The following is a 27032-nucleotide window of genomic DNA, read 5'->3' as shown; positions in this document are numbered from 1 at the left end:
CCCCTTCTGTTTTGAAACTTTCTGTAGCCATATCAGCCGCGATGTTTCACAAAAGGGTCCAACCCCAGGCTGGGGATGCTGAGGGGACCCCGCAGCCGCGCTCCGATCGCTCCCAGCGCCTCAGAGGAGCCGCTCCCCCTCTTTCCTTTTGTTCCGCACTTTCGTCCCAAACGCCGCGTCCCGCTCCGCGCCAGGAAATCAGCCGTAGTCGCCCTAAGGACGCGCTGTCCCGACGGTAGCGCGGAGTCCTCCGCCTTCCACCTTCTTTTCCTTCGATTTCACACTCGGGCTGCAAAACACCGATGGCGAATCTGCCCCCTGGACGAAGCCAGCTTAGGTTCTGCTCTCTCAGCGGAAGCGGAAGCGTCGCCATTTTGTTTCGGGTGATGGCGACTGAGGTGTTCTGGAGCTGGGGAGTTTAGTGCGGGCCCGACCTTTTGGGCGACTCGCTTCTCGGACAGTCGTTGTTCCTGCGAGTTTCCTCCTCCTTGCTGCCTCCCCTGGTGATGTACGGAGGGGTCGGAGGCTCTCGACGGAGTGCAGAAGAAGCAGGCCAGCCGCCCCTAATGTTGTTGTCAGGCGGGGGAGCGGTCCCCGGGCCCCCCGGAGGAGGTGGAGGAGGAGGTGGAGGTGGGAATAGCCGTGTGGAGCTGCTGGTGTTCGGCTATGCCTGCAAGCTGTTTCGAGATGATGAGAAGGCTCAGTACCAGGAGCAGGGGCGACACCTTATTCCTTGGATGGGAGACCCCAAGATCATGATCGATAGGTCGGTGTAACACAACCCCCAGACTCTGCTCCGAGATCTCCTGTTATAGCCTCTTTCTGTTCCCCCCTTCCCTCCCTTTATGCTGTGGGCGACTGAGCGCGGGGAATGAGCAAAGGGCTCGCTCTGGCAGACGTGTGGGGATCTTCCTGGCAGAGATAGATTCACTGGCTCCTCCTGGTAGAGAGTGTTTTGATTGCTGCTTTTGTAAGGCTGCTGGGCCATCCCTCCGGCAGTGGGAACTCGAGGTTTCCCGCTCTGGCAGCGCTGGGAGGTTCCCCTCCTTTTGACAGTGTGCGTGGAGTCATTTCTGCTTCATTTCTTAGGGTAGGATTTACAGGGAGAGTGGGTATAATCTGTTCCTTTTCAGTGCAAACCACGAATGTCACGTTTTCTCACTTGGTAACAAAGGGAGCCTGGTTTCCTGGGCACGTTTCTTAGGCACTTTATGCATTTTCTTAAGTGAGAAGGATGCATTGTGGGGAGTGGGAAAGGATCCACGTTAGGGGAAATGGGGCTTTCTTGTTTCTCCTGCATAATCCAGCTACAGGCTGGTTGTTGAGATACCCCAAAAATAAATCTTGGCCTAATTACATTTTCTTTTTGCCATGATGGAGTGCATCAGGCAGAATGGCTTTGGTTTTGTGTTCTTGCTTTTCAGACTTTATGTTAGAGGTGGCATTTGGTTGTTTTGCAGTAGATGCAGGCTCATGGCCTGAGAGAGGAATGGAATCTGCTTTGGTTTTGCTGCTGGTCTCCAAAGTTGCTTCAGCAGTGCAGTGTGTGATTGAGAAATAAACTTATTCAGAATGACTTTTCTGAATGTTTTCCTGGAGAGGGCAAGTGGGAGGCCAAGTCTGGTATATTTGAGTGGTGCACTGAAAGTGTAATTGAAGAGTTGTGGCTGATCCTAAAAGCCTTAGTGGGAAAGATGGGAGGATTTTTGGTTGAAAAGGATCATGTGACATACTCGAGGTAGTTGTTCCCTCAATTTCATCATTGTTTTGATGCTATAGGTGTTTTTTCTTGGGTTGATGTAGCAGCTGCATTTGCCTTCCAAAAACAAGCAGTAAGGGAAAGACTTTTCATTTTTTTTCCATATGACTGGAGAAAAAAGTGATACCCTTGCACTGTTTGGGGTTTTGTGCTGTTAATGCATTTTATGATTAAACTTGGTTAAATTGGAATAAACGTACATGACAGAACAACCCTAACTCTTTCTAGCTGTGTTTAATTTCTGAATTAAACGAGGACAGAAGTGTTAGGATGCACACTTCTAATCCAGCTCACTTCAGTGACAGATGTCACTAGTGGGAAGAGGCTGGTTCTGTGGTCCCGTGGAACAATAACCCAGTTCACATTTGTTACAGAAATTGTTGGGAACAAACACTAAGTATGTGCCTATAACACCAAAAAAATTCAAATAACATACATCTGGATGTTCAGGTAGCTTGCAATTACTAATCTTACAAACTCCTTTGGAAGCTTAGATTGTTTTATCTCCAGCAGCAGAAAGTCTTCATTTTCACCACGTTGGGAAAAGCACGTTGCTATATAAGAAGACATGGGTTGAAGTTTGCCTGTGGACAGAGCTTGATTAACCAGACCTGACGTGTTTCATTAACTTTTTGCTATTAAGGATATTTCCTTTCTTTGTTTTTGGTCTAGCGAGTTGGCACAAGTCAAGAGTTGTGTGTGGGAAGACACCTCCACGGAGTCGAGTTCACTATCACTTTACTTTTCAATCAGTTTCTCTTGCTGAATGAACCTTACCCCAGTGCAGTGCTTTTCCTGCAAATAAAACTGTTTTGCTTAGTGGAGAGGAACTCTGTACCTCAGTGATCTCTGCCATGGTGGTTGTTTTTTTTTTTTTGGGTTTTTTTTTTACGGTGAAACCTCCTTAAAATTGCATGTATATGTTACTGTTCCTATGTATGTGTGTCTCTCTATCACATAACCCAGAACTTATTTCCTCAGCCAAATGGCTAGGGGCCGAGCCTAGCCATGATTTTACCTCCAATGGACGCAAGTTTCTATGGTGAAGATCTCTGCTGAGAGCTCGGGACTAGCAGAAAGAAGCGAGGAAATTTCGACCGTTTGGTTCTTACGGATAGGTATTTATGTATTCGGGTTTGTGTGAATGTAAGCTATTTGACTTTCCAGAAAAAAAACATAGTTTGCAAGTGACATTGATTGGTTGAAGCACGTACGGTAAGAGCTGTTAAGGAAATGGATCCCACTTAAAACTATTAAAAGGATACCTTTGCCTTTAATTGTAATAATTTATTTAGTTTCTCGGAGAGGAATTTAGACTATTAAACAAATTTTTCCATACTCGGTGAACAAATGATTAGCAAAAGTAAACGTAAACTTCTAAAAGGAAGTATGCTTTAACCTATAAGTATTTTTTTTGTTTTGTTTTCATTTTTAATGGGTAAGTATTTAAGTAGTCACCTAAACCCAAGCCCTAAGTTTTTTGCATTGACCAACTGTTTCGTCCTGCAGGTACGATGGGCGTGGTCACCTGCATGACCTTTCTGAATATGATGCTGAATATTCCACATGGAACAGAGATTATCAGTTGTCTGAAGAGGAAGCTAGAATAGAAGCCCTCTGTGATGAAGAGAGGTATTTAGCCTTGCATACGGACTTGCTTGAGGAGGAGGCGAGGCAAGGTATTGCTCAAGGAAACTTCCTGAGTTTAGCTTATGTTTAAATAAATAGTTATTTAAGTTAAATTTACTCCTAATTTTATACTCTCTTTTTCTGATGTTATCTTGACAGTACCCAGTGGATTCGAAAAACGGGAGTCTTTGCGTATGTGAGAGGACCTCAGGATAGTTTAAATATAGAGCCACACAGAAATTGCCCAGATTCTGAGGGCAGGCTGGGATTTGAGACCCAAAAAAAAAAAACCCAGAATAAACACATTCTGCTTTTTTAGTGTTGTGTAAATGAAATTCTGTGCTCTGGTATGCATAATTATAGTAGAATGTCTTAACCCACAGCCTTTATCTCTTCAGGAGGAAATAAATGGCCAGCATATGTGCATTCTGTGCTTTTCTGTTCAATTTTTTAATGACAGTTAAAATGATTAGGTGAAAACTTCTCATTTAAAAGCTAAAGTAAGAAATATTATTTCCTTTTTTCTTTTTTTTTTTTAACAAATTAGCTTTTAAATATGTTCTAATGGTTGGTAATTGCATTTTTCTTCAAGAGGAGGAATATAAAAGACTGAGTGAAGCTCTGGCAGAGGATGGTACCTATAATGCAGTGGGATTCCGTTATGGCAGTGATTATTATGACCCTTCAGAACCCACTGAGGAGGAGGAGCATCAGCCTGCAAAACAAAGAGGTAAGGGATAAAAATAGCAAGGGTTAATTGAGGGGAAGAACATAGTACCTCTTCTGTCTCTCGCTTGCAGCTGTAGGTTGCAAATGTATGTTTCATTAAAATGCAAGTAAAAAAATCTCAGAGCATTTTAGTGAAGTTTTTAGGGACCTGTTGCTGAATATTTGCCAAGTTTGCTCTTGATGAACTGTATTTTTCTGCTATAGTGCAGGCAATACTGAAGTACTACAAACACGGAATTGTAATTAGCAAGAATATATATTTTTGAAGTTTAGATCTTGTCATCTTAGTAATTATGGATGAGCCTGTTTTCAACAGAGTGTGTTGCTCTCTGTGATCTTAAAAAATGCAGAATTCAAGTTCTCATGTTCCCATCTATAATTATGATAACATTGCAATTTTAACTTGAAGGCTTAAGGAAGTTTTCAGGTGTTACTGAACTGTGCCTTAGTAAAGTTAATATTGTTTAATGACAACTGGGTTGTCTAACTGGATATTGCTGTGTTATCATGGTATGAGATGTGATTTTGCTTTACCAGAGTGTGTTCTACAGGGCAGGATTATTTTAGGTGCTAACACATTTGTTGATTTTGCTGCTGTGTGAGAGGTGATGTCAGTGTTCATGCAGCTTGCATTGTACCAGGGATTTCTTCTGTATTCTTCAGCACTGATGCTGAATTGCATTGTCTTTTCTGGGGTTTAATTTCTTTGTTTTATTCCCATTTGTCTGGTAGATTCCATAATCAAATCATTTCTAGTTCTCTTTGCATACAGTTTTTGAGTGTTTCTTGTCATAGGGGTGTTTTTCATGTATAGGGAGAAGCCAACTTAAAAATTGGGGATGATAGAGAACATACTTGTAGGTTGGCTCCCCCATCTTTCTTTGCTGCATAGAGATTAAAAATTGAATGCCCCCTCTTCAGTGGTCACTACAAAGGCAATCTGCTGAACCTTACAGCCCTTTGCAAAACTGAATAAACATGTGCCATAATGTTACACAATCTACCTTTTATCAGGTTTATGAGTAAGTAAAAATTGCAGTTTCATTTGGTAAGAGCTGTTGAGAGTTCAAGCTTTGTCTGGGTTACTCTGCATTGTTCTCCTTCCTAGAACGATGAGCTGTCTAAAATAATGTAGTTCAGCTTTATTAAGTAATTTTTAGGAATAATGCTGAAATACAATGACTTAGTTTTTGGCAAAGAAATACTCAACTAATCAGTGTTCTGACAAGTTAATGTTAAGTTAATTATTATTTGATGCAGCATGGAAGTTTCACCCTGAGCTATTACAAAATCTTGCAGTGTAATTGTGAGAATTCTCTTAGCTGCTGCTGAGAAGTAGAGATCCTTAGAGGATCACTGGAACATTATTTCAGTTGTGAGCTTTTTTACTGAGCTGTGGTCTAGAAAACTTGTAGTAGTGTTGGATAACAAAAGGTGTATTTTCTCCTAATACTTGGTAGTTCTTGGGGAAAAAGGACTTGTGGTAGTCGTGAGATAGAAATATTGGTATTACCTTTTGCTGTACTCTACATACATTTAATAGATTGCTATATGGTTACAATTTCTAATAATACAGGACTATAAACTCAACATTCATTCTTTATAAATCATAGTAGAGTGAAATCCAATATTTGAAGATGAAGATAACAGTAATGTGAATTGCAGGCTGTAGTTTTGTGAACACTTAGTGTTGCCTGGAGCTGCTGCCAGAACCAGTCCTATTCTGCTTTGTCTGCTGCTTTTTCCTCCTTTCCTTGATGCTATAATTTCTGTGTGCCTTTGTGGAGTTTAAACTGTTTGAATTTATTTAAAGAAACATAAAATAAACAAAACAAAACTACCAGACAGTAACAAAAACATGGACTCCAGTTTCTTGCATGGATAAAAGCTTGTGTGCAGTAGTTGCTATGACATCTCATGCATGATTAGGCTGCTCTGCCGTGTCCATAGTTTCCATAGTTAGATTTTCATGCAATTTGTGCTGTCTAATTTTTTTAGGGTAAAAATAGAATCCATTTTCTCTTAAAGCTAATAGAACAGTAGTAAAAGTAACTTTAAAAAGTAAACTTCCCCCTTCAATTACTTAAAAAATTTGTAAAGCAAAATATCTTCAGAGCAACATGTCTGGTATACCAAATAACAGAATCTAATACAGATTTGCTTTTGTAAGAGAATAACTTCTAGATGAGTAGTTCACAGGATAATTTGGTTCAAGTTTTGGATGTGTTAGACTTGATATAAAAGGAACTATACAAACTGGAGGCTGAACTCACAGATTATTTGCAACATTTTTTTTTTTTACTTGATTATTAAGGCAACTGCTGTTTTCCCTCTGTAGGTGATGAAAGTGGATTTTATCCTGTATATATTTCATTAGGGTTGGGAAACTGATGAAGGTGCTTAGGTTTGTTTGCACAGGTGGAAGTGGTTGATTAGCAGGGAACTGAATTCAGATAGACCAAATGTATGGGTTTTATCAGATACTGGATACCTATAGTATTTTAATCACTGGTAGCAAATGACTCACCTAGTGCATTGAAACTGGTTCCCCTTAATTTTGCATGAGTTTTATGGTGAAAACAAAAAGTAATATTCATGAAAATGAGTATTTTTCTTATGGCACTTGCTTGTTTTCAGCCCTGTAGTCAGGGCCGAAGTGTTAGGGCTTTATTCTTTTTAATTTCTCCAGTAAGGCATAATTTATGTAATCTTAAATAAACTATGCATAACACCTGGGAGAGGAACCATATTTAAAAGTCCTCAGTGCAAATGATGGTTAGAATTTCATTGAGAAATTCTTTGCACATGCTTTTAGATACACTTGGATTTAAGAATTTAAATTTTTTGTTAACATTTTAGTACTTTGACATATTCTGTCCTATAGCATTTTATTCTGTCATTTCTTGTAGAGACAGCTCAGACAGAAAATGTAGAGGAAAATGAAGAACCTTTTGTTGCCCCTCCAGGACTGAACGTACCTTCTGATGTGGAGCTGGTATGTGTGTACATTTAATGCAACCTACATTTCTGTCCATTTGCAAGGAGTTTGTAGTGGTTTGCAGATTTAATTTTTTTTCCCTTAATTTTGGTGTGGTACATTTTAAATCATTCGAATATAATAGCTTGATTTTAAATGTTCTTTCTTGAATTCTGTCAACTCTCTTGAATTTTCTTCACACTGAAATTATTGCAGCACTTATCATAAGTGCACTTAGCATCACTTGTGATATTTTAGATAAAGCAGGAAAAAGTCAGTTGCTCTTGCAGTGGGTGCTTACTGGATGTAAAGGTAGAAATTCCAAATGTAAAGGACCTTTAAAGCAGAAAATTACTTCTGATGAAGTTTTTTTCCTGGATTCTTTTTAATTGAGTTTCAACTGGTGTAGGCTAGGAAGTGATCAAATATAAAGGCAGTGTTTAAGACTAGCCCACTCAAGGACAAATGCAGGAGCTGATTTCTAGGAAATTCTGAATTAACTTAAAAGTATTAACATATAGAAATTCTTTTTTTCCACAAAATTTGCTATGTAGTACACTGTAAACTACATTGCAGCTTGTGTGTTTTTCCTGAAGGGAGCTGAACCTTCACCTGATGGAGTAAATTTTAAACTATGAGAAATTGAGTTTCATTTAAGATATTGGTAGTGAGATAATACTATTTCTCTTATACCATGGCCATGAAAATGTTAATGTATATTTGGACTGCCTTTTCAACTTAATAGCCTAGGACAGGAATGACTCAAAGTACTCTCTTACTAATAGTGAACACAGATATTTGTGTTCAAGGTGTTTTTCTACTTCATTAGTTTTTAACTGAAAATTTTTATCCTGTTTTGTTGTTGTTTTCTTTTTTTTTTTATAAGAGCTATTTAACAAATCTAATGTGCAACTTTGCTTCTAATTTTACTTGTGCTTTTCTTTACAATATTATAATACATTTCATTAGTGAAGTGCTTGCAAACTTGCTTCTGAGTTCAGGAAAGGTTTTAATATATTATTGCCTTTGAATTATGAGTTATACTTCAATCTCAAAATAAGGACATTGAGTTCTTAGTGAGAAGCTGCTTATTAGCATATGGATGCTGCTTACAGAAAGTAACTGCTGGTGAAAGAATATTTGCTGTTCTAGATAGCTGCATTGCTTGCATTTTGTTCTGAAACTTGAGAAATATTTTACATGGAAGTTTCAGAATGCAGTGTGGGGCTTACTGAAGTGATTTCTCAGTCAGCTATTGAATTCTAGTATATTCAAATAAATAGAAAGCAAATGTTGGCATATTTTCTTTTGATTTTCAGAAAAACAACCCATAATGTCTAGACAGCAGCTCTGAAAACAATATTTACTTGGCCTTTGATTGTGAATTGATAAATGGTTTAAGTCTTGAGAAGTTGTTGTTGCTGTTCTTATCAAGTCATTTGGTCTTACTATTGAATATGTGTATTTTTAAATTTAATTCCTGTGAAGGATAGAAACCTGGAAAATTACAGGTGGGGGTTTTACAGGCATGTTTATAAAATATTTCTCACAAAAAAAACCCCAAAAAAACCCAAACAAATACAAGGAAATCCATCAAATTTATATTTAATTCCATTGCCCTAATATCAGTCTACAAGTGACTGGGAAAGGTGCACAGACACAGACTGATTTGTGGAAATGACAGTGGTGTTTTAGGTCTCTCCTGAGTTTTCTGCTCACTAATATCCAAGGCCCCTGAATCTTGTTGATGGTCACAGCAGGGGAAGAGCACATAAATTTTGAGTCATTTGTGAGAGAAAACTGTAGTGCTTGGGAGTAAGATACAATTTAAGAGTCATCTTGCTAACTTGGAGACTGTGTTCATGACCTGCAAGGTACAGTTCAATAAAACAGATATAAAATAGTTCCTTTAATGCAGAGCAATCCAAGGTGTAAATGTCAAATGAGGAGTAGGCAGGCAGCAGGAGACACTCAAGGGCTGTAGGGAGCTACTGAATGCAGAGCCTACAGCAACTTGAGCTGCAGCAGTCATCTCACACTGGGATGTAGAAGAGTTGTGTGGAGGATGCAGGAGGTCTGGAGCAGCATAAGATTTTAAATTATTGCCTGTGCTGATTGGAGGGTGGTTACTTAGCTTGCAGTAAGAGGGACTGACTCATGAAAAACTTTTAATTACAGTCTTTAATGGCTGGAGCAGGGTACATATGACTAGATGTAGTGATGACATAGAGTATTTTTTAGAATGGTTTTTGCTCTGGCAAGTACTCTTAAATTCAGGAGCTTTAACGGTTCTCAGTTCAGAAGTTTAGTGTTTTTATTGAATGTAATAGCAAACTAAAATATGTTGATGATACCCATGTCTCTGTGTGTTATTTAGTATTTTTCAGATTGTGTTTTGTTGATCAGTGGTGTTAATAATCTAGATGAGTAATCTAGAATTCAATTAAAAGCAGATTAATATTTGTAGTGCCTGTTTTCCAGAGATTACAGTGGTACCAGTTTCAAATTCAAGACCAGACAGTAATTTCTGCTGCCTTGCTGATTTTCAGTTTTCTTTCTGAATCTCTTGGCCCTGAGTGTATTTTGTATTTCTGTACAAGAACTGCAGAAATAGAGAGACTTGATGTATGATTAAATAGTGAAACTGGCTGTGCACAAAATGTTACCAGTTTGTTGAGAGCTTCCTGGCCTCTAATTAAATTTGCCTTTGGTAATGTTTGAGAGGGGCAAGTAAAACTTGAAAAAACTAATTATTTTCCATACTGAACATGTTGTTCTACTAAAGGATCCAGTCAGCTGAAAATAATTTCTAAGAATGTGCTGTGTGACCACATTCAGACTTTTTTCCCTGAAAAGAGCACCAATGTTTCATGTGCTTCCAGACTTCTGAAAAAGATTACCTGAGGTTTGCAGCATATTTTCATTTGAATAATCAAAATGCAAAGCTAAAACGAATCATTAATGTGACACTTCAGTCTTTATAGGCACAGAGTATGTGTTTCCACGGTTTACTAAGCTCAAGACAAAACAGAGCTATCTGGGTATGAAAATAAAGAGAGTGAATGGTGAAGTTCATTCATTATTTCACTACATTCTTGTTCTTTTCAATGCTTGAGTTTGATATTGTAGTTCTCCTTACACTGGATTTTGGGAATGGAAGTGCATGGATGCTGCTCAACTTAATTATTTCCTTTTTGCTTTGTTGCTAAAGTGTTCAGTGGCTTTATGGGAATGTGACAGCACACTGGAATAGCAATTTTAATTTTGTTATTAAGAAACTATGTCTTCCTTCCAAACAAATTAAAAGTAACCAGCTTTTCTACTTGGGACCAGTATTTCCACATTCATTAAAAATAGAGAACAGCTTTTGGGGGAAGGTCATGCATGTTGGGTCTTCAGAGCACCTTGAGGTGTAAAGTAGGGCTACTTTAAGTTGGCATTGCGGGGTCAAGAAACAGCTCTGTCTTCTGTCTTGTGCCACCACGAGAGTCTCCCTGGCTATGGAATGTATCTGGCTTAAGAAAAATCTTTTTGCTATATCAAACTCAACCAGGGTTTGTGCCCCTCTTCAGTTTGGTGTGCAATGGCAAAAATATTTGTTTGTATAGGAGAGGATCTTGCAAAAAAAGAATGAATGAGCAACCAGGGAAAACTGGGACTGTTGGTGGTTTTTGAGCTGATGTGCTTTCACTGCTTGAAAGTGATTATGGAACTGACTTGCTAGAGAAACCTGAGGAGAGGGACAGGGAACTGCTGCTCTTTCTAGTTCCCTCTGGAGCTTTATTGTACTTCACAAGCTGCTTATGAAAATATCAAATGTATTACTTTACTCCCACAGCCACCGACTGCAAAAATGCACGCGATCATTGAGCGAACTGCAAACTTTGTCTGCAAGCAGGGAGCACAGTTTGAGATCATGCTAAAAGCCAAGCAAGCACGCAACTCCCAGTTTGACTTCTTGAGGTTTGATCACTACCTCAACCCCTACTACAAATTCATTCAGAAGGCAATGAAGGAGGGACGATACGCTGCTCCTTCCGAAAGTAAAGCGGACGAGAAAAAACGTGAGTTGTTCCCTGGCAAATGGATGTCTGAAGGATGTGTAGCACTGAAATAGCCACTGGTTGTTTGGTTTTTTTTTTAGTAAAATAGCCACATCTATTTGGTGTTTTGCAATGGCAGTGGAGTTATCCTGCTCCTGAGATGAATGTGATGACTCAAAATTTTGCTTAAATTGGGGGAAATTTGTAAGAGAAAATATTATTTTGTGAAGCTTTCAGATTCAAAAGCTGCTACAATCTTCAGGCTTTTAGAAACACTTGTATAGCTCTAGTCCAGTGGAAAGCTGATCTGTGCACTTAGGTTTCAGATTGACTAACAGTATCTTCTTGTATTTATATTTTTGTGAATAAGCAGACTTAAAGAACAAAGACTTGTCTTGTAATATCTTTCTCCCAATACAAATCCATAGCAAAGCCAAATAAAATTCATTGTTTCTATTTAGACTTGAAAGTCAAATCTGAGGAAGAAGATGATGATGATGACGATGATGATGGAAATTATCTGCATCCAAGTCTCTTTGCATCTAAAAAATGCAGTAGGCTTGAAGAGCTCATGAAGGTACTTGATCCTATTAAAATTACTGCATACCTCGTAAAACATCTGATTCATGGGCATAAAAAAAATCTAATATGCAGGTCTTGAGATCTTTTGTTAACCAAGTTTTTTTTTTTCTAGGTTATATCTTAGTAACTGAAGTCTGATTTTGATGAAATTACCTTTTCTCCAGCACAAAAGTTGTTATTTTTCCATTTGTAAGGAATTATATTTCTATTTTTACCCTCTGGTATTGAGAGCATCACTCAAGGATTTATCTCAGAACCTGTATTGGAGCTGAAAAGATTAAGATATTTAATGCCTTCTGTGTATAAGCTGAGAGAGAATGTTTTTCTTTCAGATTTTAGGAGATAGAAAGTTGATGTGAAGTACCAGTTTCAGTGAATAGCATTTCAGAATTTTCTCAAAATTCAGAGGAATGGCAGTGGTGCTGTGAGATATTTAGATTAGTTGGGTTCTGTGTCATATCCCAGCCTTGTCAGTAAACAAGTTAGAGCAATACCTTCATTTTTTTATGTCATGGATTTCTGTTCACATTAATTTTGTTTGTTTGTTTCCCCCTAATTTTCAGAAAGTTAATTCTGATCCGAGAGCTACAAACACAGTACCTTCAGAGTTTGGACAACATTATTGATCCTACTAATTTCAATAAGTTTTCTTTCCAGATTAGGCTGATGCTATCTTATTTTAAGTACGTGCTTCAGGTTTTAATCTTCTTTCTGTTCTGTTTTCAGCCTTTGAAGGTGGTAGACCCAGATCATCCTCTGGCAGCACTGGTGCGCAAAGCGCAGTCAGATAATAGCTCGTCTGCACCACAGTCAACAGATGGGGCAGCTGTACAGACATCACAAGCAGAATATTCTTCTGATTGTAAGTGCATTGTGATTAGGCAGCTGGTGGTGTGTCTTGATGAATTGTATGTGGATGCTGGTGGGTAGAAAATACGTTAGCTTCTTATTTTATCAGTCATAACTGATATTTATTCCTGTTCGACCTGCTGAATCTTTGAAGGTTCATTATTCCTCTGATTTATCTGTTGAATTGACACTACTGAGATACAGGAATTATATTGCAGCCTTCACTACACTAGGGTTTCATGATACTGTAAATTTGTAGGTAATGAATAGTGTTATTTCAAGGTTGTGTTGTTGGGGCTCTTTTTTTTTTTTCCAGTAAAGTTGTTTCAAATAGGCATGGCCATAACCAGAGTTGATTTTGATTCACTATAGGGTGAGAACCACATAAAGGATTATAGGTGGAGAGGAATATGCATGGAACTAATTTTTATTTTAAACTGTGCCTTAAGGAACCTTAATAAAACTCAAATAATATTTCTGTGGAGAAATTGAAAATTAGTGGTTATTTCAACAAATACTAAAATCAGAATATGTGGCTGTAATATACAGATAAATAATGATCATCAGTTTTCTGGTTACTTTTTTGTCAAGCTTGAATGTTTATGATGCAAACTGGAAGATTAAAATTTAATATCAGTAGAAGTTCAGTTTGCAATTCCTCTCCCTTTCTTTTAAACAGACTGCTATTCTCCTCTCCTGATGGATAACTTATTCTTTGAACAAAGTAAATACTGACACACAAGAATAGCTATGAAACTTTTAAGAGGAGAATTCATTATAATTTAATACGTTGATTAAACTTTGCCTCCAGGAATGTAAACTCTTACTGTAAATCCTTTGAAGTAATTTACCTGAATACTTTCTGTTTATACTTCTTTCTGCAGAAAAATCTTTAGAATTACAAGAAGTAACTGTCATTTAAAAGTGTTAAGCTAATAAAAGCATTCTAAAATATTGTTCTTACAGAAAACAAGGAAGCCATAATTCTTTGTACTTATGGCTATAAATATTTATAAATTATTATCTAGAATCAGAGAAGTTTCTAGTGTGGAAAGTTTGCTCAGATTGGTTGGTCATTGTATTCTTGATAAATTGCAAAACCTGTCTACTTCTTGAGATAGCAATAAGTAGGTGTGTATCTATACATCGTGGTTTAATAAGTACTTAAATGTAGTGATACTAATGGGGTTTTTTTTTGATGTTACTTTTTAATAAATTCACATTTCTTTCCTAATGTATACATAGTTTTAACTGAGTTTAATTGCCAGAGATGAATTAGGAAGTACAACTTCCTATTAGGTCATTAATGGTTGGACTTGATGATCTTAAAGGTCTTTTCCAGCCAGAACAAATCTGTGATTTTATGATTTTTTAGTAGGCCTTCTTGAGTTCACTTCTTTATTCATACCTATTTGTCTTCCCCCTGACCTTTAATGTCTGATTCTGTCCCTTAATCTACATATTTCTTACTCATCAGAAGTGTGCTAATATCAGCATTCTTTTTTTTTCCTCTGTTTCTTTGTTTTGTTTTGTGTTAACACAAGATGCCATTTATCAGTGTGTGAATCTGGATTCTCAATGTGCTTACCCATGTGGTGTTGTTTCTTTGTTACTGGGTGTTTTTATTCTAACTATAACGTTTTTCCTTAAATGTTTCTTTTTATAGCAACTGTGGCAGCCATGTATTACAGTTACTATATGCTCCCTGATGGAACCTATTGCCTTGCGCCTCCACCTCCAGGAATAGATGTTGCCACCTACTACAACGCATTGCCTGCAGGGGTGACTGTATCCAGCACTACAGGTGTAGCAACAGTTCCTCCACCCCCTGGTACTACACCTCCACCTCCCCCAGACACAACTGAGAGCAGCAGTGGGTTGACTTCTACCACAACATCTACAAGGTACCAGATGCGGATTTGCTTGTTGGTTATAGGTGTCTCTATCCTGTCCCTCAGCATGAAGTGAGGGTTCTGTTATTAGTGATTCCTCTGAGTTTATATTACTTTTATTACCTCTACTATGGTCTTGGATATTGTACCTAATGCCTATTGTACCTAATCCCAGAGAGCAAACCTCATGTATTTTGGGGGGGTTTTGTTTGTTTCTTTGTTTGTTTGTTTTAAAGTCTGGAAGATATTTATATTCTATTTCTAAAAATGATGTGCTTTTGATACTTTCAGCACAATTGCCCCAGTGGTTGCCATTATACCTCCACCCCCAGACATCCAACCTGTTATTGATAAGCTGGCTGAGTATGTTGCTAGGAATGGGATAAAATTTGAAACCAGTGTTCGTGCCAAGAATGATCTCAGGTAGGAGAAAACATGATTTTAACTTCTATTTTAAAAGTTGAGATTTTAATTTTTAAGGCTGTTACCAGGACATGTGGGTCTCAAAACTGTAGTTCTTTCTTTAAAATTGCAATTCAGGGACTCACTTACAGGTAATGCCAAAGCATAATTTCTCAAATCCTCAAAAGAGGTAATCAGGCTGTAGAAACCATGCTCTGAACGTGTCCTCAGGAAGCTTTGGCATAAGTAACAGTGCTTCTAAACATAAATAGCATTCTATTTGCTAGAGGACTGGCAGAGGACTGTTATTTACCCTGTTCATGTGCAATTTCACATCTTCAGTTTTCTTGTAACAGATTTGAGTTCCTACAACCATGGCACCAGTATAATGCTTATTATGAATTTAAAAAACAGTTCTTCCTTCAAAAAGAGAACAGTGACAACAGTCAGGTATGTTTGGGTGTATGTATATATATATATATATTGTGTGTGTATAGATAAGTAAAATGCATTGTAAGTGAGAAATGGACTTGCTTATCTGTTGTCTTATCATGAGATGTTTTAAAAATGTGGTATGTATTATGGAGGTATTGTTCAGCAAAGGATGTGATTGCTCTTTTTTATTGCTTTTTATTTTTTTGTAGCATTTAAATAAAGATATGTGAGATGGCTTGATACTTAATTTCTTTCTTTTTAGTATAGGCAGCCACTCAGTGTGGTTGTAATATAAAATGGCATCCTGAAAGTCTTTTGGCTTTGTACACAAGGGAGTGTATGGAGATTTAGACCCTTGAAGGATTTGGATTAGCATTCTGTAGTCAGAAAGGTTAGGTATAGCTTTTTAACAGCCATGCCTTCTCTGATGCCTCCTGGTTCCTTAGAACAGCAGCACAGTAGCTAGACTATTTTTCTGACATGCTTTTTTTCTAAGAGAGGTTTTGTTAAGGAAAACTCCTGTCATGAGTGATTGAAACAATACTGGAGCTTCAGAATCTTTCATCAGTTTCCTCCTGACTTTGCTTCTCCTAGTCCTTGCTATCTGAAGATGATACCCAGACTTGGTATCCTTGTTTTTAGCTGTTCTCATGTTAGGTAATCTCATTAGATTGTTCTCTTACTGAAAAAGAAAATTGCAAATAATATCAGAAATACATTATCTGATGTTAACTTTTCATGGGAAAGAGCTATTTTTTTTTTAGGCCCTATGTCATTTGTCATCTCAAGGCTTAGATTGGGGAGCCTTAAACTGAAGAAGGTAGGCCTGTGGGTAAACTCCTCAAAATTGCTTTGTGGAAAATGAAGAAATTCAGTATCACTTGCTGTTTGAAACAGTTGTGTCTAATATTTTGTTTTAATAGTGAAATGTTCTGAAAACACTCTTGTGAAAGGTAAGATGTGGTAAATACAATCCTATTCAGTTAATAAATTACAGGCAAAATTGTCCTGCACCACAATGCTGTTTTTCTAGGATCTATTAGCAAACTAGTGGGTTGGACTCATAGTATTTATATAATTTATAAGGAATTGTTAACATTTATTTTGGGGGGAAATAGTACACTACCTGAAGCATAATAATAAAGGATTGATTTTAAGTGGTCAGATGAGTATAGCTAAGAAGCAAGCAGAGACTGATTTAAGTCCCTTGAGGTCCTGTGTAGCAGTGCATATTTTCCTGCTTCCTGGTTTTGTAGATAATGCCATTCTCTTTAATTTTTTAGAATAATGATTTCAATATTATCTTTATGCATTAGGAAAGTACATATAAGCTACTCATGCAATTGGTCATTCTCCTTTTGGCCATTAAAGTTAATAAGAAACAGTTCTACTGACTGCAGTAAATATAGGATGAAGTCCTTGATTTCCTTGTGTTTTTTCCCTTTGAGGATTTTCAGAAATGAGTTCAGTTGGTCAGGGAATGGCTGCATGGAGTAATGAAAGGATCTGTTCAATACCTGGTATTTCAGCATTAATATACTTAACAGCAGCAAGTGGAAAGCAACTAAATTATTTACTGAAACACTCATTTAAATGCTAAATTACTTGGTGTCCTTGCCTGCCTCACCAGACAGATATTTTTAATGTTCTACAATATCCATCTCAAAATTTTTGTACTGTGAGTTTACGAGGTCATCCTGAGTGATTCAGTCATGTAACAGTAGAGACAGTGATTCTTTACTTCTTGAAAATCTCAACACATCACAAAGAAAACATTAATGGGCCCAGTATTCTTCAGCAAAATTCTGGAACAAACCAAACCCATTAACCTAATCTGATCCCCCTAAAACTTGATTTCATAAAGAAGATATTACACAATTGTATGGTAGGAAAACATGTTATAAGGTTTAATTTTTTTTGCTGTGGATTAACTTTATAGGATTATGTCCTGGATCTTGGAGATCAAGACCTAAGAGAATATACTTGGGAAAAAAATGTCTTTTAGGGTCTAATTTTAAGAAGATCTTTTTAACAAAAGTGTAGCAGCTGATGAACATTTTCTTTGCTGTCAGATAAGAACATTCTTGCTGTAGGTTTGTAGTTCTTGCAGGCTGTGAGTTTACACAAGTCAGTGCATTATTTATAAGAAGCAGACTTTGGTCATGAGTGCCTATTGTTACAAAATTAGCTGAATTTTGGCTAGCAGAGTTGCAGCTCCACAGACACTGCATGAATTGTTTCATCAACTAACCAGTTACTAAGCTTGCACGTTTCTTTTGAAAAGGGAGTTCCTACATCTGAGGATGTTCCAGCAGATACTGCTGGTGATGCACCAAGTGAGACTCAGTTTGCAGATGAACATGCACCTGAAGATGCATCTGAGCCAAGTGCTAAGGGAGTCCCAGGAACTAAAAAGGAAGTCCCTGCTTCTAAAGCTGTCAGCGATGGTAAATTGGTGAAAGGTATGTTAGTAGTTGTGGGGCATAAAAGTATTTCTTATCCTAAACCTAAGAAAAAAAATATTCAGTGGGAGAGGCAGAGGGGAAATTAGGAAAGAGAATTTTCACTGGAAACATCAAAAAAAAGACTGAAATAAGTAATTTGATAGTTTTCATATTTCTTTTCAGGCTGTCAGGTATGTATGGTCTGACAGAACCATTTATTTCAGGTTTTTTGCAAAGTTGAAGACTTTCATCAGGGAGCCCAGTAGAATCTTATTTTTGTTATTTTAAACTTGTCAGTTACAAGCTCTGGGTGAGAAAGAAGCTATTCCTTCTGAATAAAAGCAGTAGCATTATTTAAAACCATACATATGGAGGAAGCACACCAGGCTTATTGCTTGGGTACTCAGTCTTCCTGTGTTGGGTGTTAATGTTGGATGAAAAGACTTTTGTGTCTGAGTGGAATGTTTTTCCACTTGGAGTCATAGCAGCAGAGGGGCAAAATAGGAGGATCTCTTGAAAGCCAGACAAAGTCAGTCAACACACTGTTAGTGTCCTGAGTTGGAGAGGTGATACCTGGGAACTGATTTCCTGGTCTGTTGGAAAAAGACATCTTAGAACATCTTCTGTTCAGTAAAAACTAGAAACTGAAATCTTTTAACTAGACATGGAAAAAAAAATTCAACAGGGAAAACACTCTTAACCTGTGTTCCCATGGATAGGTACTGCCTTTCTGGCACTTCAGTGATATTCTTGTATGTTAATAAGTTTATCTGCTTCTTGTGGTCCCTTGGAATTCTTCTCTCCTGCTTCTCACTGCAGTTTTCATTCCCTCAAAGGGCTGGAAGCTCCGAGCTTTTAGCTGTAGTTGTCTCACTGTACTCTGCAGTTTCTTGTCTGGGCAGGTTCAGTAGCTTCCCCAGGAAAGGAGCAAGCAATCTTCCCTGTCTTCAACAATGCCCTTTAAGAGAATATAGTGTACAATAGAAGATGATACTGTTTCTGGTGTTATTAATAAATGCCAGACTGGACCTGTGCTTTAATAATAAAAATCTGCCCAAATTTGATGATGAATGTAACCAGTGAGTCATTTCATTACAATCCTGTGCCTTTAAACTTACTTTCATTTCCTCTAATATGATACAAATCCCACTTCCTCATAACCTTAATACAGTACTTTGCTGCAAGAAGATATAACATCCACACTAGATTTTTCTTCTGCCTTGGAGGGAGTAAAATCCCATTTTAGAGTTTGGTTGGTTATATGAAAAAGTTGGAAAATCTCTATTATGCCACCTTGTCTCTTGGAAGATCCAAGTTCTTTATTTCTGAGCTTACTTCTTTACACCAGAATTTTGAGAAGCAAAACTTATATTTTATAAACCTTGGTGTGTAATTTAATTATTGTATTTAAATTTCCTGAATATCTTATATGATATCTATGCAAAATACATCTGAGAAAGATAAATATTACATCAGACCACATATGGTGGTGAGCTGCTTTGCTTGAGATGTGAGAGAAATCCCAATTTTCATTGTTAGGTGTTGCATTTCTGATAAATGTTTTGACATTTTAATTCTGTATTTTTTTCAGGAAATGGTTCTCAAAAAAAGTTCCAATGAAATTCTGTGAGGAAAAAGGATGTGTTCAGACCATTATAATTATATATTAGCTGTTATATTGTATGCTAGCTATGCTTAATTTTTTTTTTGAAGATCCATTAATACAGCCTAGCTTGAAATGATCCACAATTTCCCTTTAATTGTGGTATTCCATGTTTTTACAGGCATTCCTTTTTCTTTGAGTGTACTGGCAGGTGTGTGCTGTTCTGTCCTTTTGCACTGGAGTAGTAGGGGCTTCACCAGCCTTGCTACAGTAAGACCAGCAAAGACATTAGGGGAAAAGTACTTAGCTACTGTTTATATATCCTGTAATGAAATGTTGCTAACTCCCTGAAGTAATTAATTTTCATATAGATGGAAATAAACCTTTAAATACTATTCTGTGAGCCTGCCAAATGCTGTTGTGCAAACCTTTGATTTAGTGTGAAGGAGGCATTAGGGACCATTGTAGTGTGTCAGATAGGAGCCTGAGCACAGAGCAATTTCATCTGAATCCTGGTTTCTTCATTTGGGAAAAAAAGTACTGAAACCACAATTTGTATGGGATAGAATATGAAATTACATATCTCATCTCAGGAAATTCCTGAAATGGCTCAGCACCTTTGTTTTTCCCTGATGCTACTCTGCTACTTAAATGTGACAAAAAGAAAGAAACAAACAAAAAATCAAACAAAAAATAAGAATGATTTTGTTCTCCTTTTCCCCAAAATAATGTCCATAATGTAAGGATGATCCAAGCTGTGAGGTTTTTTTGGTATAGCTTTTTTTTTTTTGTGGTGTAGCCTGTATGAGTAATGGTTAAAGCCAAGAAATTCAAAGTGATTTCTACTGTCATCTAATGATGTGTAAAATCTCTCCCACTCATTCACAGCATCATTTGCTCCAATAAGCTTTGCAATCAAGGCCAAAGAAAATGACCTTCTTCCTTTGGAGAAAAACCGTGTTAAATTAGATGATGACAGTGATGAGGAGGAAGAAGAGGGCAAGGAAGGCCAAGAGAATTCTAATAGTGCTTCAAACCATACTCCAGCTTCTACCACTCCTTGTACTGCTCCTGAAGAGAAAAAACCTCAACTTACACAAGAAGAGTTGGAAGCTAAACAAGGTATCCCGTGTTACACTGAAAACAAAATGAAAGCTTGAGTCCTTCAGGCAAATTACAAAACCCTCACGTGAATAAGTATGGTGTTTGGGGCATTTGAATCTTCACTATGTCATGTTAAAAGGAATTAGAGTTTTTTTTCTTTTCCCACACATTCCTGTTTATTGTTGAGTATGAAATCTTCACTCAGCGAAAACCAAACTTGTAACACATTGATGTTGAGTACCTTGCCCTAATTCATGGTGTTTCTGAATTTTACTTTGCTATTCCATTACAACATCCAAGTAAAGCACTAAACTTCTGGTTTCCAGATTGCATTAGCCTAGAAAAAGGCACGTCTGTTTCTCATTTTCTTCAGAGAACAACTAAGTGCTTCAAGCTATTTTTCAGTTATGGAGCACTGCCCTATAGACTAAAATTACCTTGTTGATGTTTTGTTACTCTTATAATGCAATGCCATTAAGTCTTTGTGGTTTTTTCCTGTTACTGTGGTTATGCATGTGAGGGCAGAAGGGGATGCTGTGTGAATTTGTATAAAACAATCTCCTAAAAGGATCAAATTTCCCATATTCCTCCCCAAGGCTGTTTCACATCAGAGTGTTTAATAAAGTGGAGATGCTATTAGTGTTGACCAGCTGAAACCTTAATATTTCTCTCACAAATATGAGTATGCTGGAGGAGTTTAATTTTTCATTTTCAAAATATTAGGGGTTTTTTGCTCCTAAGCAGTAGTTCCTGTGTAAACTTCAGTAGCACAAAGTATGCTGCTGTGATGCCTATCTAAAGAAAATGTGAAATATTTTGTATGATAGTAAAAATCAAGTGTAAAACATATTTGGAAGAAGTTGTTTGTTGGAAAAACTGCAGTGGAACAAGAAAACCAGTCATGTTGTGCATGCACAAAAGACAAAAGGGGAAGTGCTATATGAAAAATATTAGACTAGACAAAATATCCATTTTGCATAGCTAAATAAATCAGCTTATTCTCATTCTATTCCTGTAGTCACATAAAAGTAATTTTTGGCTGGGAAACAGTTTCTCAAAATTTCTGTAGCAGCCTTTTGTGTACACATTTTAAGATGTATGTAATTAGATCTGGAAAAGACACAGTAAGGATCAGATCTGTGGAAAGGGAAAAATGGGAGAGTTTGTATTGCTTTAACAAGTGCAAGAAAAAGCTTCTGTATTTACAGTTCTTTTTAGATAGCTTTTGTAAATAGAAAGCTACAAGTATCCTGAATTTTCAGCACTGATTTTTTTACATCATTTTCTTTAAGCTTCAAAACTTGTTACCCCTGCTGCTCTGCTTTTCATCAAGCAAATTACATATCTCTGATTTAGCATGCTTGGAATTCCATAGAATTTCAAGCTGATATGTCCTTATTACATCTGTGGATGGATGTATTAGAAAGATCTGAGAATGTTTGGAGGGGCTGCATGGTTTTTTTGTCTTGGAGTGTGTGCATTTGTTTTGAGGAAACTTAAGTTTCCCCAGTGTGGCTCACTTTGTGCTTAATTTCTTCCTTAGCAAAGCAGAAGCTAGAGGACAGATTAGCAGCTGCAGCAAGAGAGAAGCTTGCACAGGCCTCCAAAGAATCCAAGGAAAAGCAGCTACAAGCAGAGCGCAAAAGGAAAGCTGCACTGTTCCTGCAGACCCTGAAAAACCCTTTGGCAGAGGCAGAAACTGAGAAAGTGGAAGAGAATTCCTTCAATAATGAGGTAAGCAGGAAATTAACTTATTACAATAAAGCTAGCAGAAAACTGACCATGCAGAATGAACTGCTAAGCAGTTAGTTGGCAGTATCCCCTGCAGTGAACAGAACTATTACTTGCTAGTCTGTTTATAAGTACAACAAAAATATTTTTTTGGATAGAGCCTCTGGAACAAGGTTAAAAAGGAATCTTTGGCCAAAAATGAAATTTCAGAAATAGAAAACCAAATATAAAGCCAAATATAAAACCAAAACTAAAAAACTCTATTAATGCTGTATAAAATAACTAGGTAGTAATATTTTTCACATAAGCCTTTTCTGATTTCAATAAAATAACTACAATTTAAAAAAACTAATGAGGGATTTGAATTTATTATATAGGAAAATACTTCAAGTATTGATTGCTTTATGCATCATAGCACTGTCCTGAAGCTTTTCTCTTCATCTGCCAGTTTTTGGCAGCAGAGCTCTATTCTCTAGTACAGAGTCACTTTCCCATTTACATTGTATATTTTCCATATAAGTTCCTAGTTGCTTAACTTCACCCATGGAGGACAATAGGCTCTTCTCCTACTTGGTTTATGCTCTTTCTTTACTCTTTTCACCTTGTTTAGCTTTTTCACTGAGCCAGTCTCTGCCAGTACAAGCTTGTCCTAGCTTATGAAGTGATAATTTTACCTCCAGGAGTGTCACTCATTTTTATTCAGCCTAAGCAGCATTTTATCATAAGCACATCCTAATCCAGTGTGATCCAGTGCACACTTGCTAAAAGATGGGTGATTCTGTGTTTTCAGCACCTATACCAACACCTCCAAGTCTAAACAACCTCTTGATGGAAGAAAAACTGTCAAAATCCATTTTCAACAAGGTCACCTTAGACTTATGTCTTCACTGCAGCAGCTGTGGGGAAGAAGTAGGAATAGAATTTGGCATAGAGGATGTAGTTTCCTGAAACTTAACCTAAATAGGGTGAGAAATTTATGCAGATTGGGGAATTGTTGCAGGATCCATCAGAAGCCAGATGGAAATTCCTGTGTTTGTCTGTATATGCTGCAGTCAGACCTTTGCACGTAGCAAATACAAATATTTTTGGGAAGCAGAGCCTCAGTTTTCTGGGTTGGGGATTGTATTACTTCCAGAAAAGCAGCAAATGGCTCTTGATTGCACTAATCAAGCAAAATTTCATCTGTGGACACTGATTGAAAGTTTCAGATATCAGTTGTGACAAACTGGTTAAAAAATTATTGACATGGTTTTACATTCCCATAGAAAGAATTCCATAATGTCTTTGGAAGTAATATTCCTGCTTTGTATAATTTGCTAATTGACACACTTGTGTGTGTTTATATAAGATCCATGCATAGATTTTTTCATATAAAAGTTTCTTTTGAAATGTGCATGTTACTCAAGCTGTTGTCTTTCCATTTGCCATATTTGACAAAGCTGTTATCTGTATTTGTTCGAGTGTGTGATCTGCCTTTTGGTCTACTTGCTTGGTTTTCCAGTTTGTAACACCCCATTTGATTGAAGACATTTTATTGGAATAAGTGAAATCATATTGTGGATTTGATAACCTCTGTTGTTGTGTAGCACTGAGAATTCAGTAAGCTGCATCATAATGTCTAACTTGGTTTGTAAATGAAATATGTAGCACAGGAGTTTTTGAGGCTTTTTCAGTTATGTTTCAGAAACAGAAAATACATTTAAAAACATTGATTGCAAAAGTAACAAGAAGTAACTGGAGTGGATGTAATAAGAAAAATTGCATATGAAATTAGCTTTGTAGCTTGGCCAATGAAACTAATTTGGAGAAATTTCTGAAAACAGATGGGAAAAAAATAAATATTTGTCCACCAAAAGTCTTATGTAATGAATTTGATCTCACATTTTGGAGGAAGAAACATCCAGCAAGGAGTCTAGGAAACAAAGATGGATATGCAGTGATCATAAAATTGATGTAGTGGGGTGATTTTTTTAGCTTAAAATATGTCTCAAAAAGTGGAGTCATGACTGAGATGTACAATAAAGCATGAAAGGGAGTTGAGAATGTCCGTGGAAGATGTATAATTTCTATGAGATTGCCCTTGTGTAGTAACTATAAAAACTACTAATGCTATTTAAGTGTGTACACAGTGTACATCTGTGCTGGAAGCGTGCTTAGCACACTGTGCAGAAATGCATTAAAGGAGCAAAGCTGTTTTGACCTCTGTCAGGTTTTTCTGATACCAAGTATTTCTTGAAAGAACTGCTGGCACTGAGTATATGTTATACCTTTGAACAAAATTGATTCTACTAACTGCATGTAAAGGACAGTTAACACCATGGAATATAGTGCATTTAAAATTGTTTTGTTTTTTTTTTTTGCTTCAGCTGAATCTTAAAAATAATCAGTTCTACTTTTTCTGCTTCTGAGTTATTTCTTTTGTATGGTTTCCTGGTTTTCCTTAAAGTGAAATCAAGCAAGAGGAACAAAAGGCTGAAAAATGAGTTTGAGTTTGTCATCTGCCATTGTACCTCTGTATATAAAGATTCTATAGCACAAAGCAGAATTTATCTTGTTTTAGGATCTTTCATCTTCCCTGCTTTGAAGCCCTGCTTTATCATTCCTTTCTTTAGATGCCGTGTCCTTACTTTTGTCCTGCATAGAATAGTATTTTTTTTTCCAGTGGAAAGTAGCCTGTTTATGAGTGAAATAGAAGTGTGCTATGTTTAAAAATAAGATGCTATTCAAGTTTTGCCAAGCATAACAGGGTTATCAACAGCAGTAGACAGTATAAGTCTTTCACAGTTCCTGCTGAAGCTTTTCCTGATCCTACTTTTTAGCAATGAATTGTAGATACTGCTGCATACCCCTCTGGACCAGTTAATGTATAACATAATTTTATGTTTGTATGCTTTATTAATGTTTGTGAGCAAAATGTAATTGTCTAATGAAAACCATCCAGTAAGTGTTCAATGAAAAAATGCTTTGAAGTACTTTGGGGCCATTTATTTATTCAGAATGTGTATCTTCTGTTTAGCATGAAAGGAGGCCATACTAATGTGGCATCTAGAGGGTGGATAGCTTGCTGGCAGTTGGAACTTTTTTTGTTGCAGGAACCTACCATCAAAAACTACATGACAGCTGTAATTCCTCACCCTGGAAGTACTTTAGTAAATATTTAATAGGGGTGAGAAAACATAAATGTCAAGATCTGACACCTTAATTAAGATGGGTAAGGGAGCTAAGCATGTTCTGTGCCTTGATTTCTAGTCTTCATTGTACTCAATATACAGCAAACAGATTGACAGCCACTGATTTCTTTACAGTTGGCCCTTTAAAATTAAGAAAGCAAAATTCTGTCTGTTTTTGAAGCACCTGTCATGATCAGTGTCCAGTTAATAGCTGTGTTTCAATGAGGCAGCTGAAGTCTGATGAAACTGTTGAGTGTTTGAGTCTTAAATATTTAATCTGTTTTCTTGGAACTTGCTCTGTAGGAAATGTTTTTATCACATCTGTTTAATAGTTTTGGGGCTAGGACTAAGAAACCCTTCTAAAAGCAGTACCTGCTTGCTTTAATACACAGAGCAATCATACATTTCCATTGCTGGCAGGCTGCTGCTTATCAGTTCTCAGTCAGAGAAGTTACAGGGGCAGAAAAGAATCTGGAGTGCTTTCAGATTTTAATGAAGTAAAAGAATTGTTGATTTAACTCTTCACAGTTCTGACATTCTACACTCTGTTCAATTTTGCTCTAAGGTAGGATTCAAATTACTCCAAAATTCAGCCCTTCAGAACAGAATATTAGCCTGTTGCAAAAGTGTTAGTAACATTATTGATAATGTTCTTTCCTGGTTGATTTTGTTTGTAGCAGAAACAATTCTTTTGGTTTTTTTTCTGTTGCAGTAGCACCTTTTGGTTCACTTCTAAGGTTGGCTTTGTATATTGGATAAAGTAAAATCACCCTAGAGTAACTCATGTGTGTTCTGGGTTTAAGAATCCTGCAAATATGCAAATGTCTTGGTATGAACTGAAGTCCTCATTTTGATTCTCATTTAGCTGTAAATTATTCCTGATACAGAGCTCTAACCATTCCTCCTGAACAAGATTTGTTGAATTGTATTTGTTTTCCAAAAAGGTATCTCTGAAGCATTTTTTATACCAAGTGTTTACCGTAGGAAGAGTCATTTTAATCAGATTTGTGCTTCAGTCATGCAAATGAAATGCTGAAGAATAGCTCTGCCAGTGGAATTTTCTGACACTGTCTGATACATTTAATAAGGGCCAAAAAGATGTGCTGCTACTCAACATGGACAAAGAAGTGAGATTTGCTGTATGCTATCTGAATACAGTGTAACTTACTGGAAGAGCTCTGAAAAAATTTTAAATCTCTCATCTCTTGAGATGCATAATAAAATTCATCAGGTGTAACCAGTTTGTTGCCATGCTTTCCAAAACTGTTCTACTGGCCTGCAGATTTGCAGAGCCCAGTCAGGAAGCAGTGTTCCTGCCTTTTGGAAATCCTTCATCATATCCCAGTATCTGTGCTTGCATCAATATTTTATTGTTTTCTGCATTCATGCCTCTGGGTTTAGTTCCCATTACCTTAATTTTCCTATATGTTTGTCAATTTCTTGGTTTTTTCCAAGTATTTTAATTCAGTATTATTTATACAACTAGACATTTTTCTTTTGGTCTCACAACTTGCTGTCTTTAGGTTCTTTCCCTGAGCTCTGTGCTGTGTTCTGATGGTGAATCAGAACATTTTGCTGGGGATTTTTTTTCTTGAAGGCAACCACTTCACCATTGAGGGAATGGGCACTTTGGTTCACACTTGATCATGTCACTGTGACCTGACAGCACCTGAGCTCCTGGTT

The 27032-nt window shown here is 37.1% G+C and overlaps 1 protein-coding gene across 3 annotated transcripts in view; it reads left to right on the top strand.

Moving 5' to 3' along the window:
* Window positions 1-379: 379 nt before the first annotated feature.
* Window positions 380-27032, top strand: part of SFSWAP (splicing factor SWAP) — a 40438-nt gene continuing 13785 nt past the window's right edge. For 2 of the 3 annotated variants that reach the window (XM_008502761.2, XM_008502760.2), the window contains exons 1-13: window positions 380-766; window positions 3269-3438; window positions 3981-4118; window positions 7027-7112; window positions 10933-11158; window positions 11599-11714; window positions 12446-12581; window positions 14235-14472; window positions 14752-14883; window positions 15219-15312; window positions 17582-17759; window positions 20233-20466; window positions 21992-22182. In XM_008502761.2, coding sequence (XP_008500983.1) covers window positions 507-766; window positions 3269-3438; window positions 3981-4118; window positions 7027-7112; window positions 10933-11158; window positions 11599-11714; window positions 12446-12581; window positions 14235-14472; window positions 14752-14883; window positions 15219-15312; window positions 17582-17759; window positions 20233-20466; window positions 21992-22182 — 2199 coding nt within the window. In that variant the 5' untranslated portion in view covers window positions 380-506. Of the gene's footprint in view, window positions 767-3268; window positions 3439-3980; window positions 4119-7026; window positions 7113-10932; window positions 11159-11598; window positions 11715-12445; window positions 12582-14234; window positions 14473-14751; window positions 14884-15218; window positions 15313-17581; window positions 17760-20232; window positions 20467-21991; window positions 22183-27032 lie in introns of those variants that run through there. The other variant, XM_030460449.1, reaches the window with a different exon arrangement.

Source organism: Calypte anna, chromosome 15, assembly GCF_003957555.1.
Source record: "Calypte anna isolate BGI_N300 chromosome 15, bCalAnn1_v1.p, whole genome shotgun sequence".
NCBI lineage: Eukaryota > Metazoa > Chordata > Aves > Apodiformes > Trochilidae > Calypte > Calypte anna.
The sequence above is the reverse complement of the archived record's forward strand: the minus strand, read 5'-3'. Positions and strand labels throughout refer to the sequence as shown.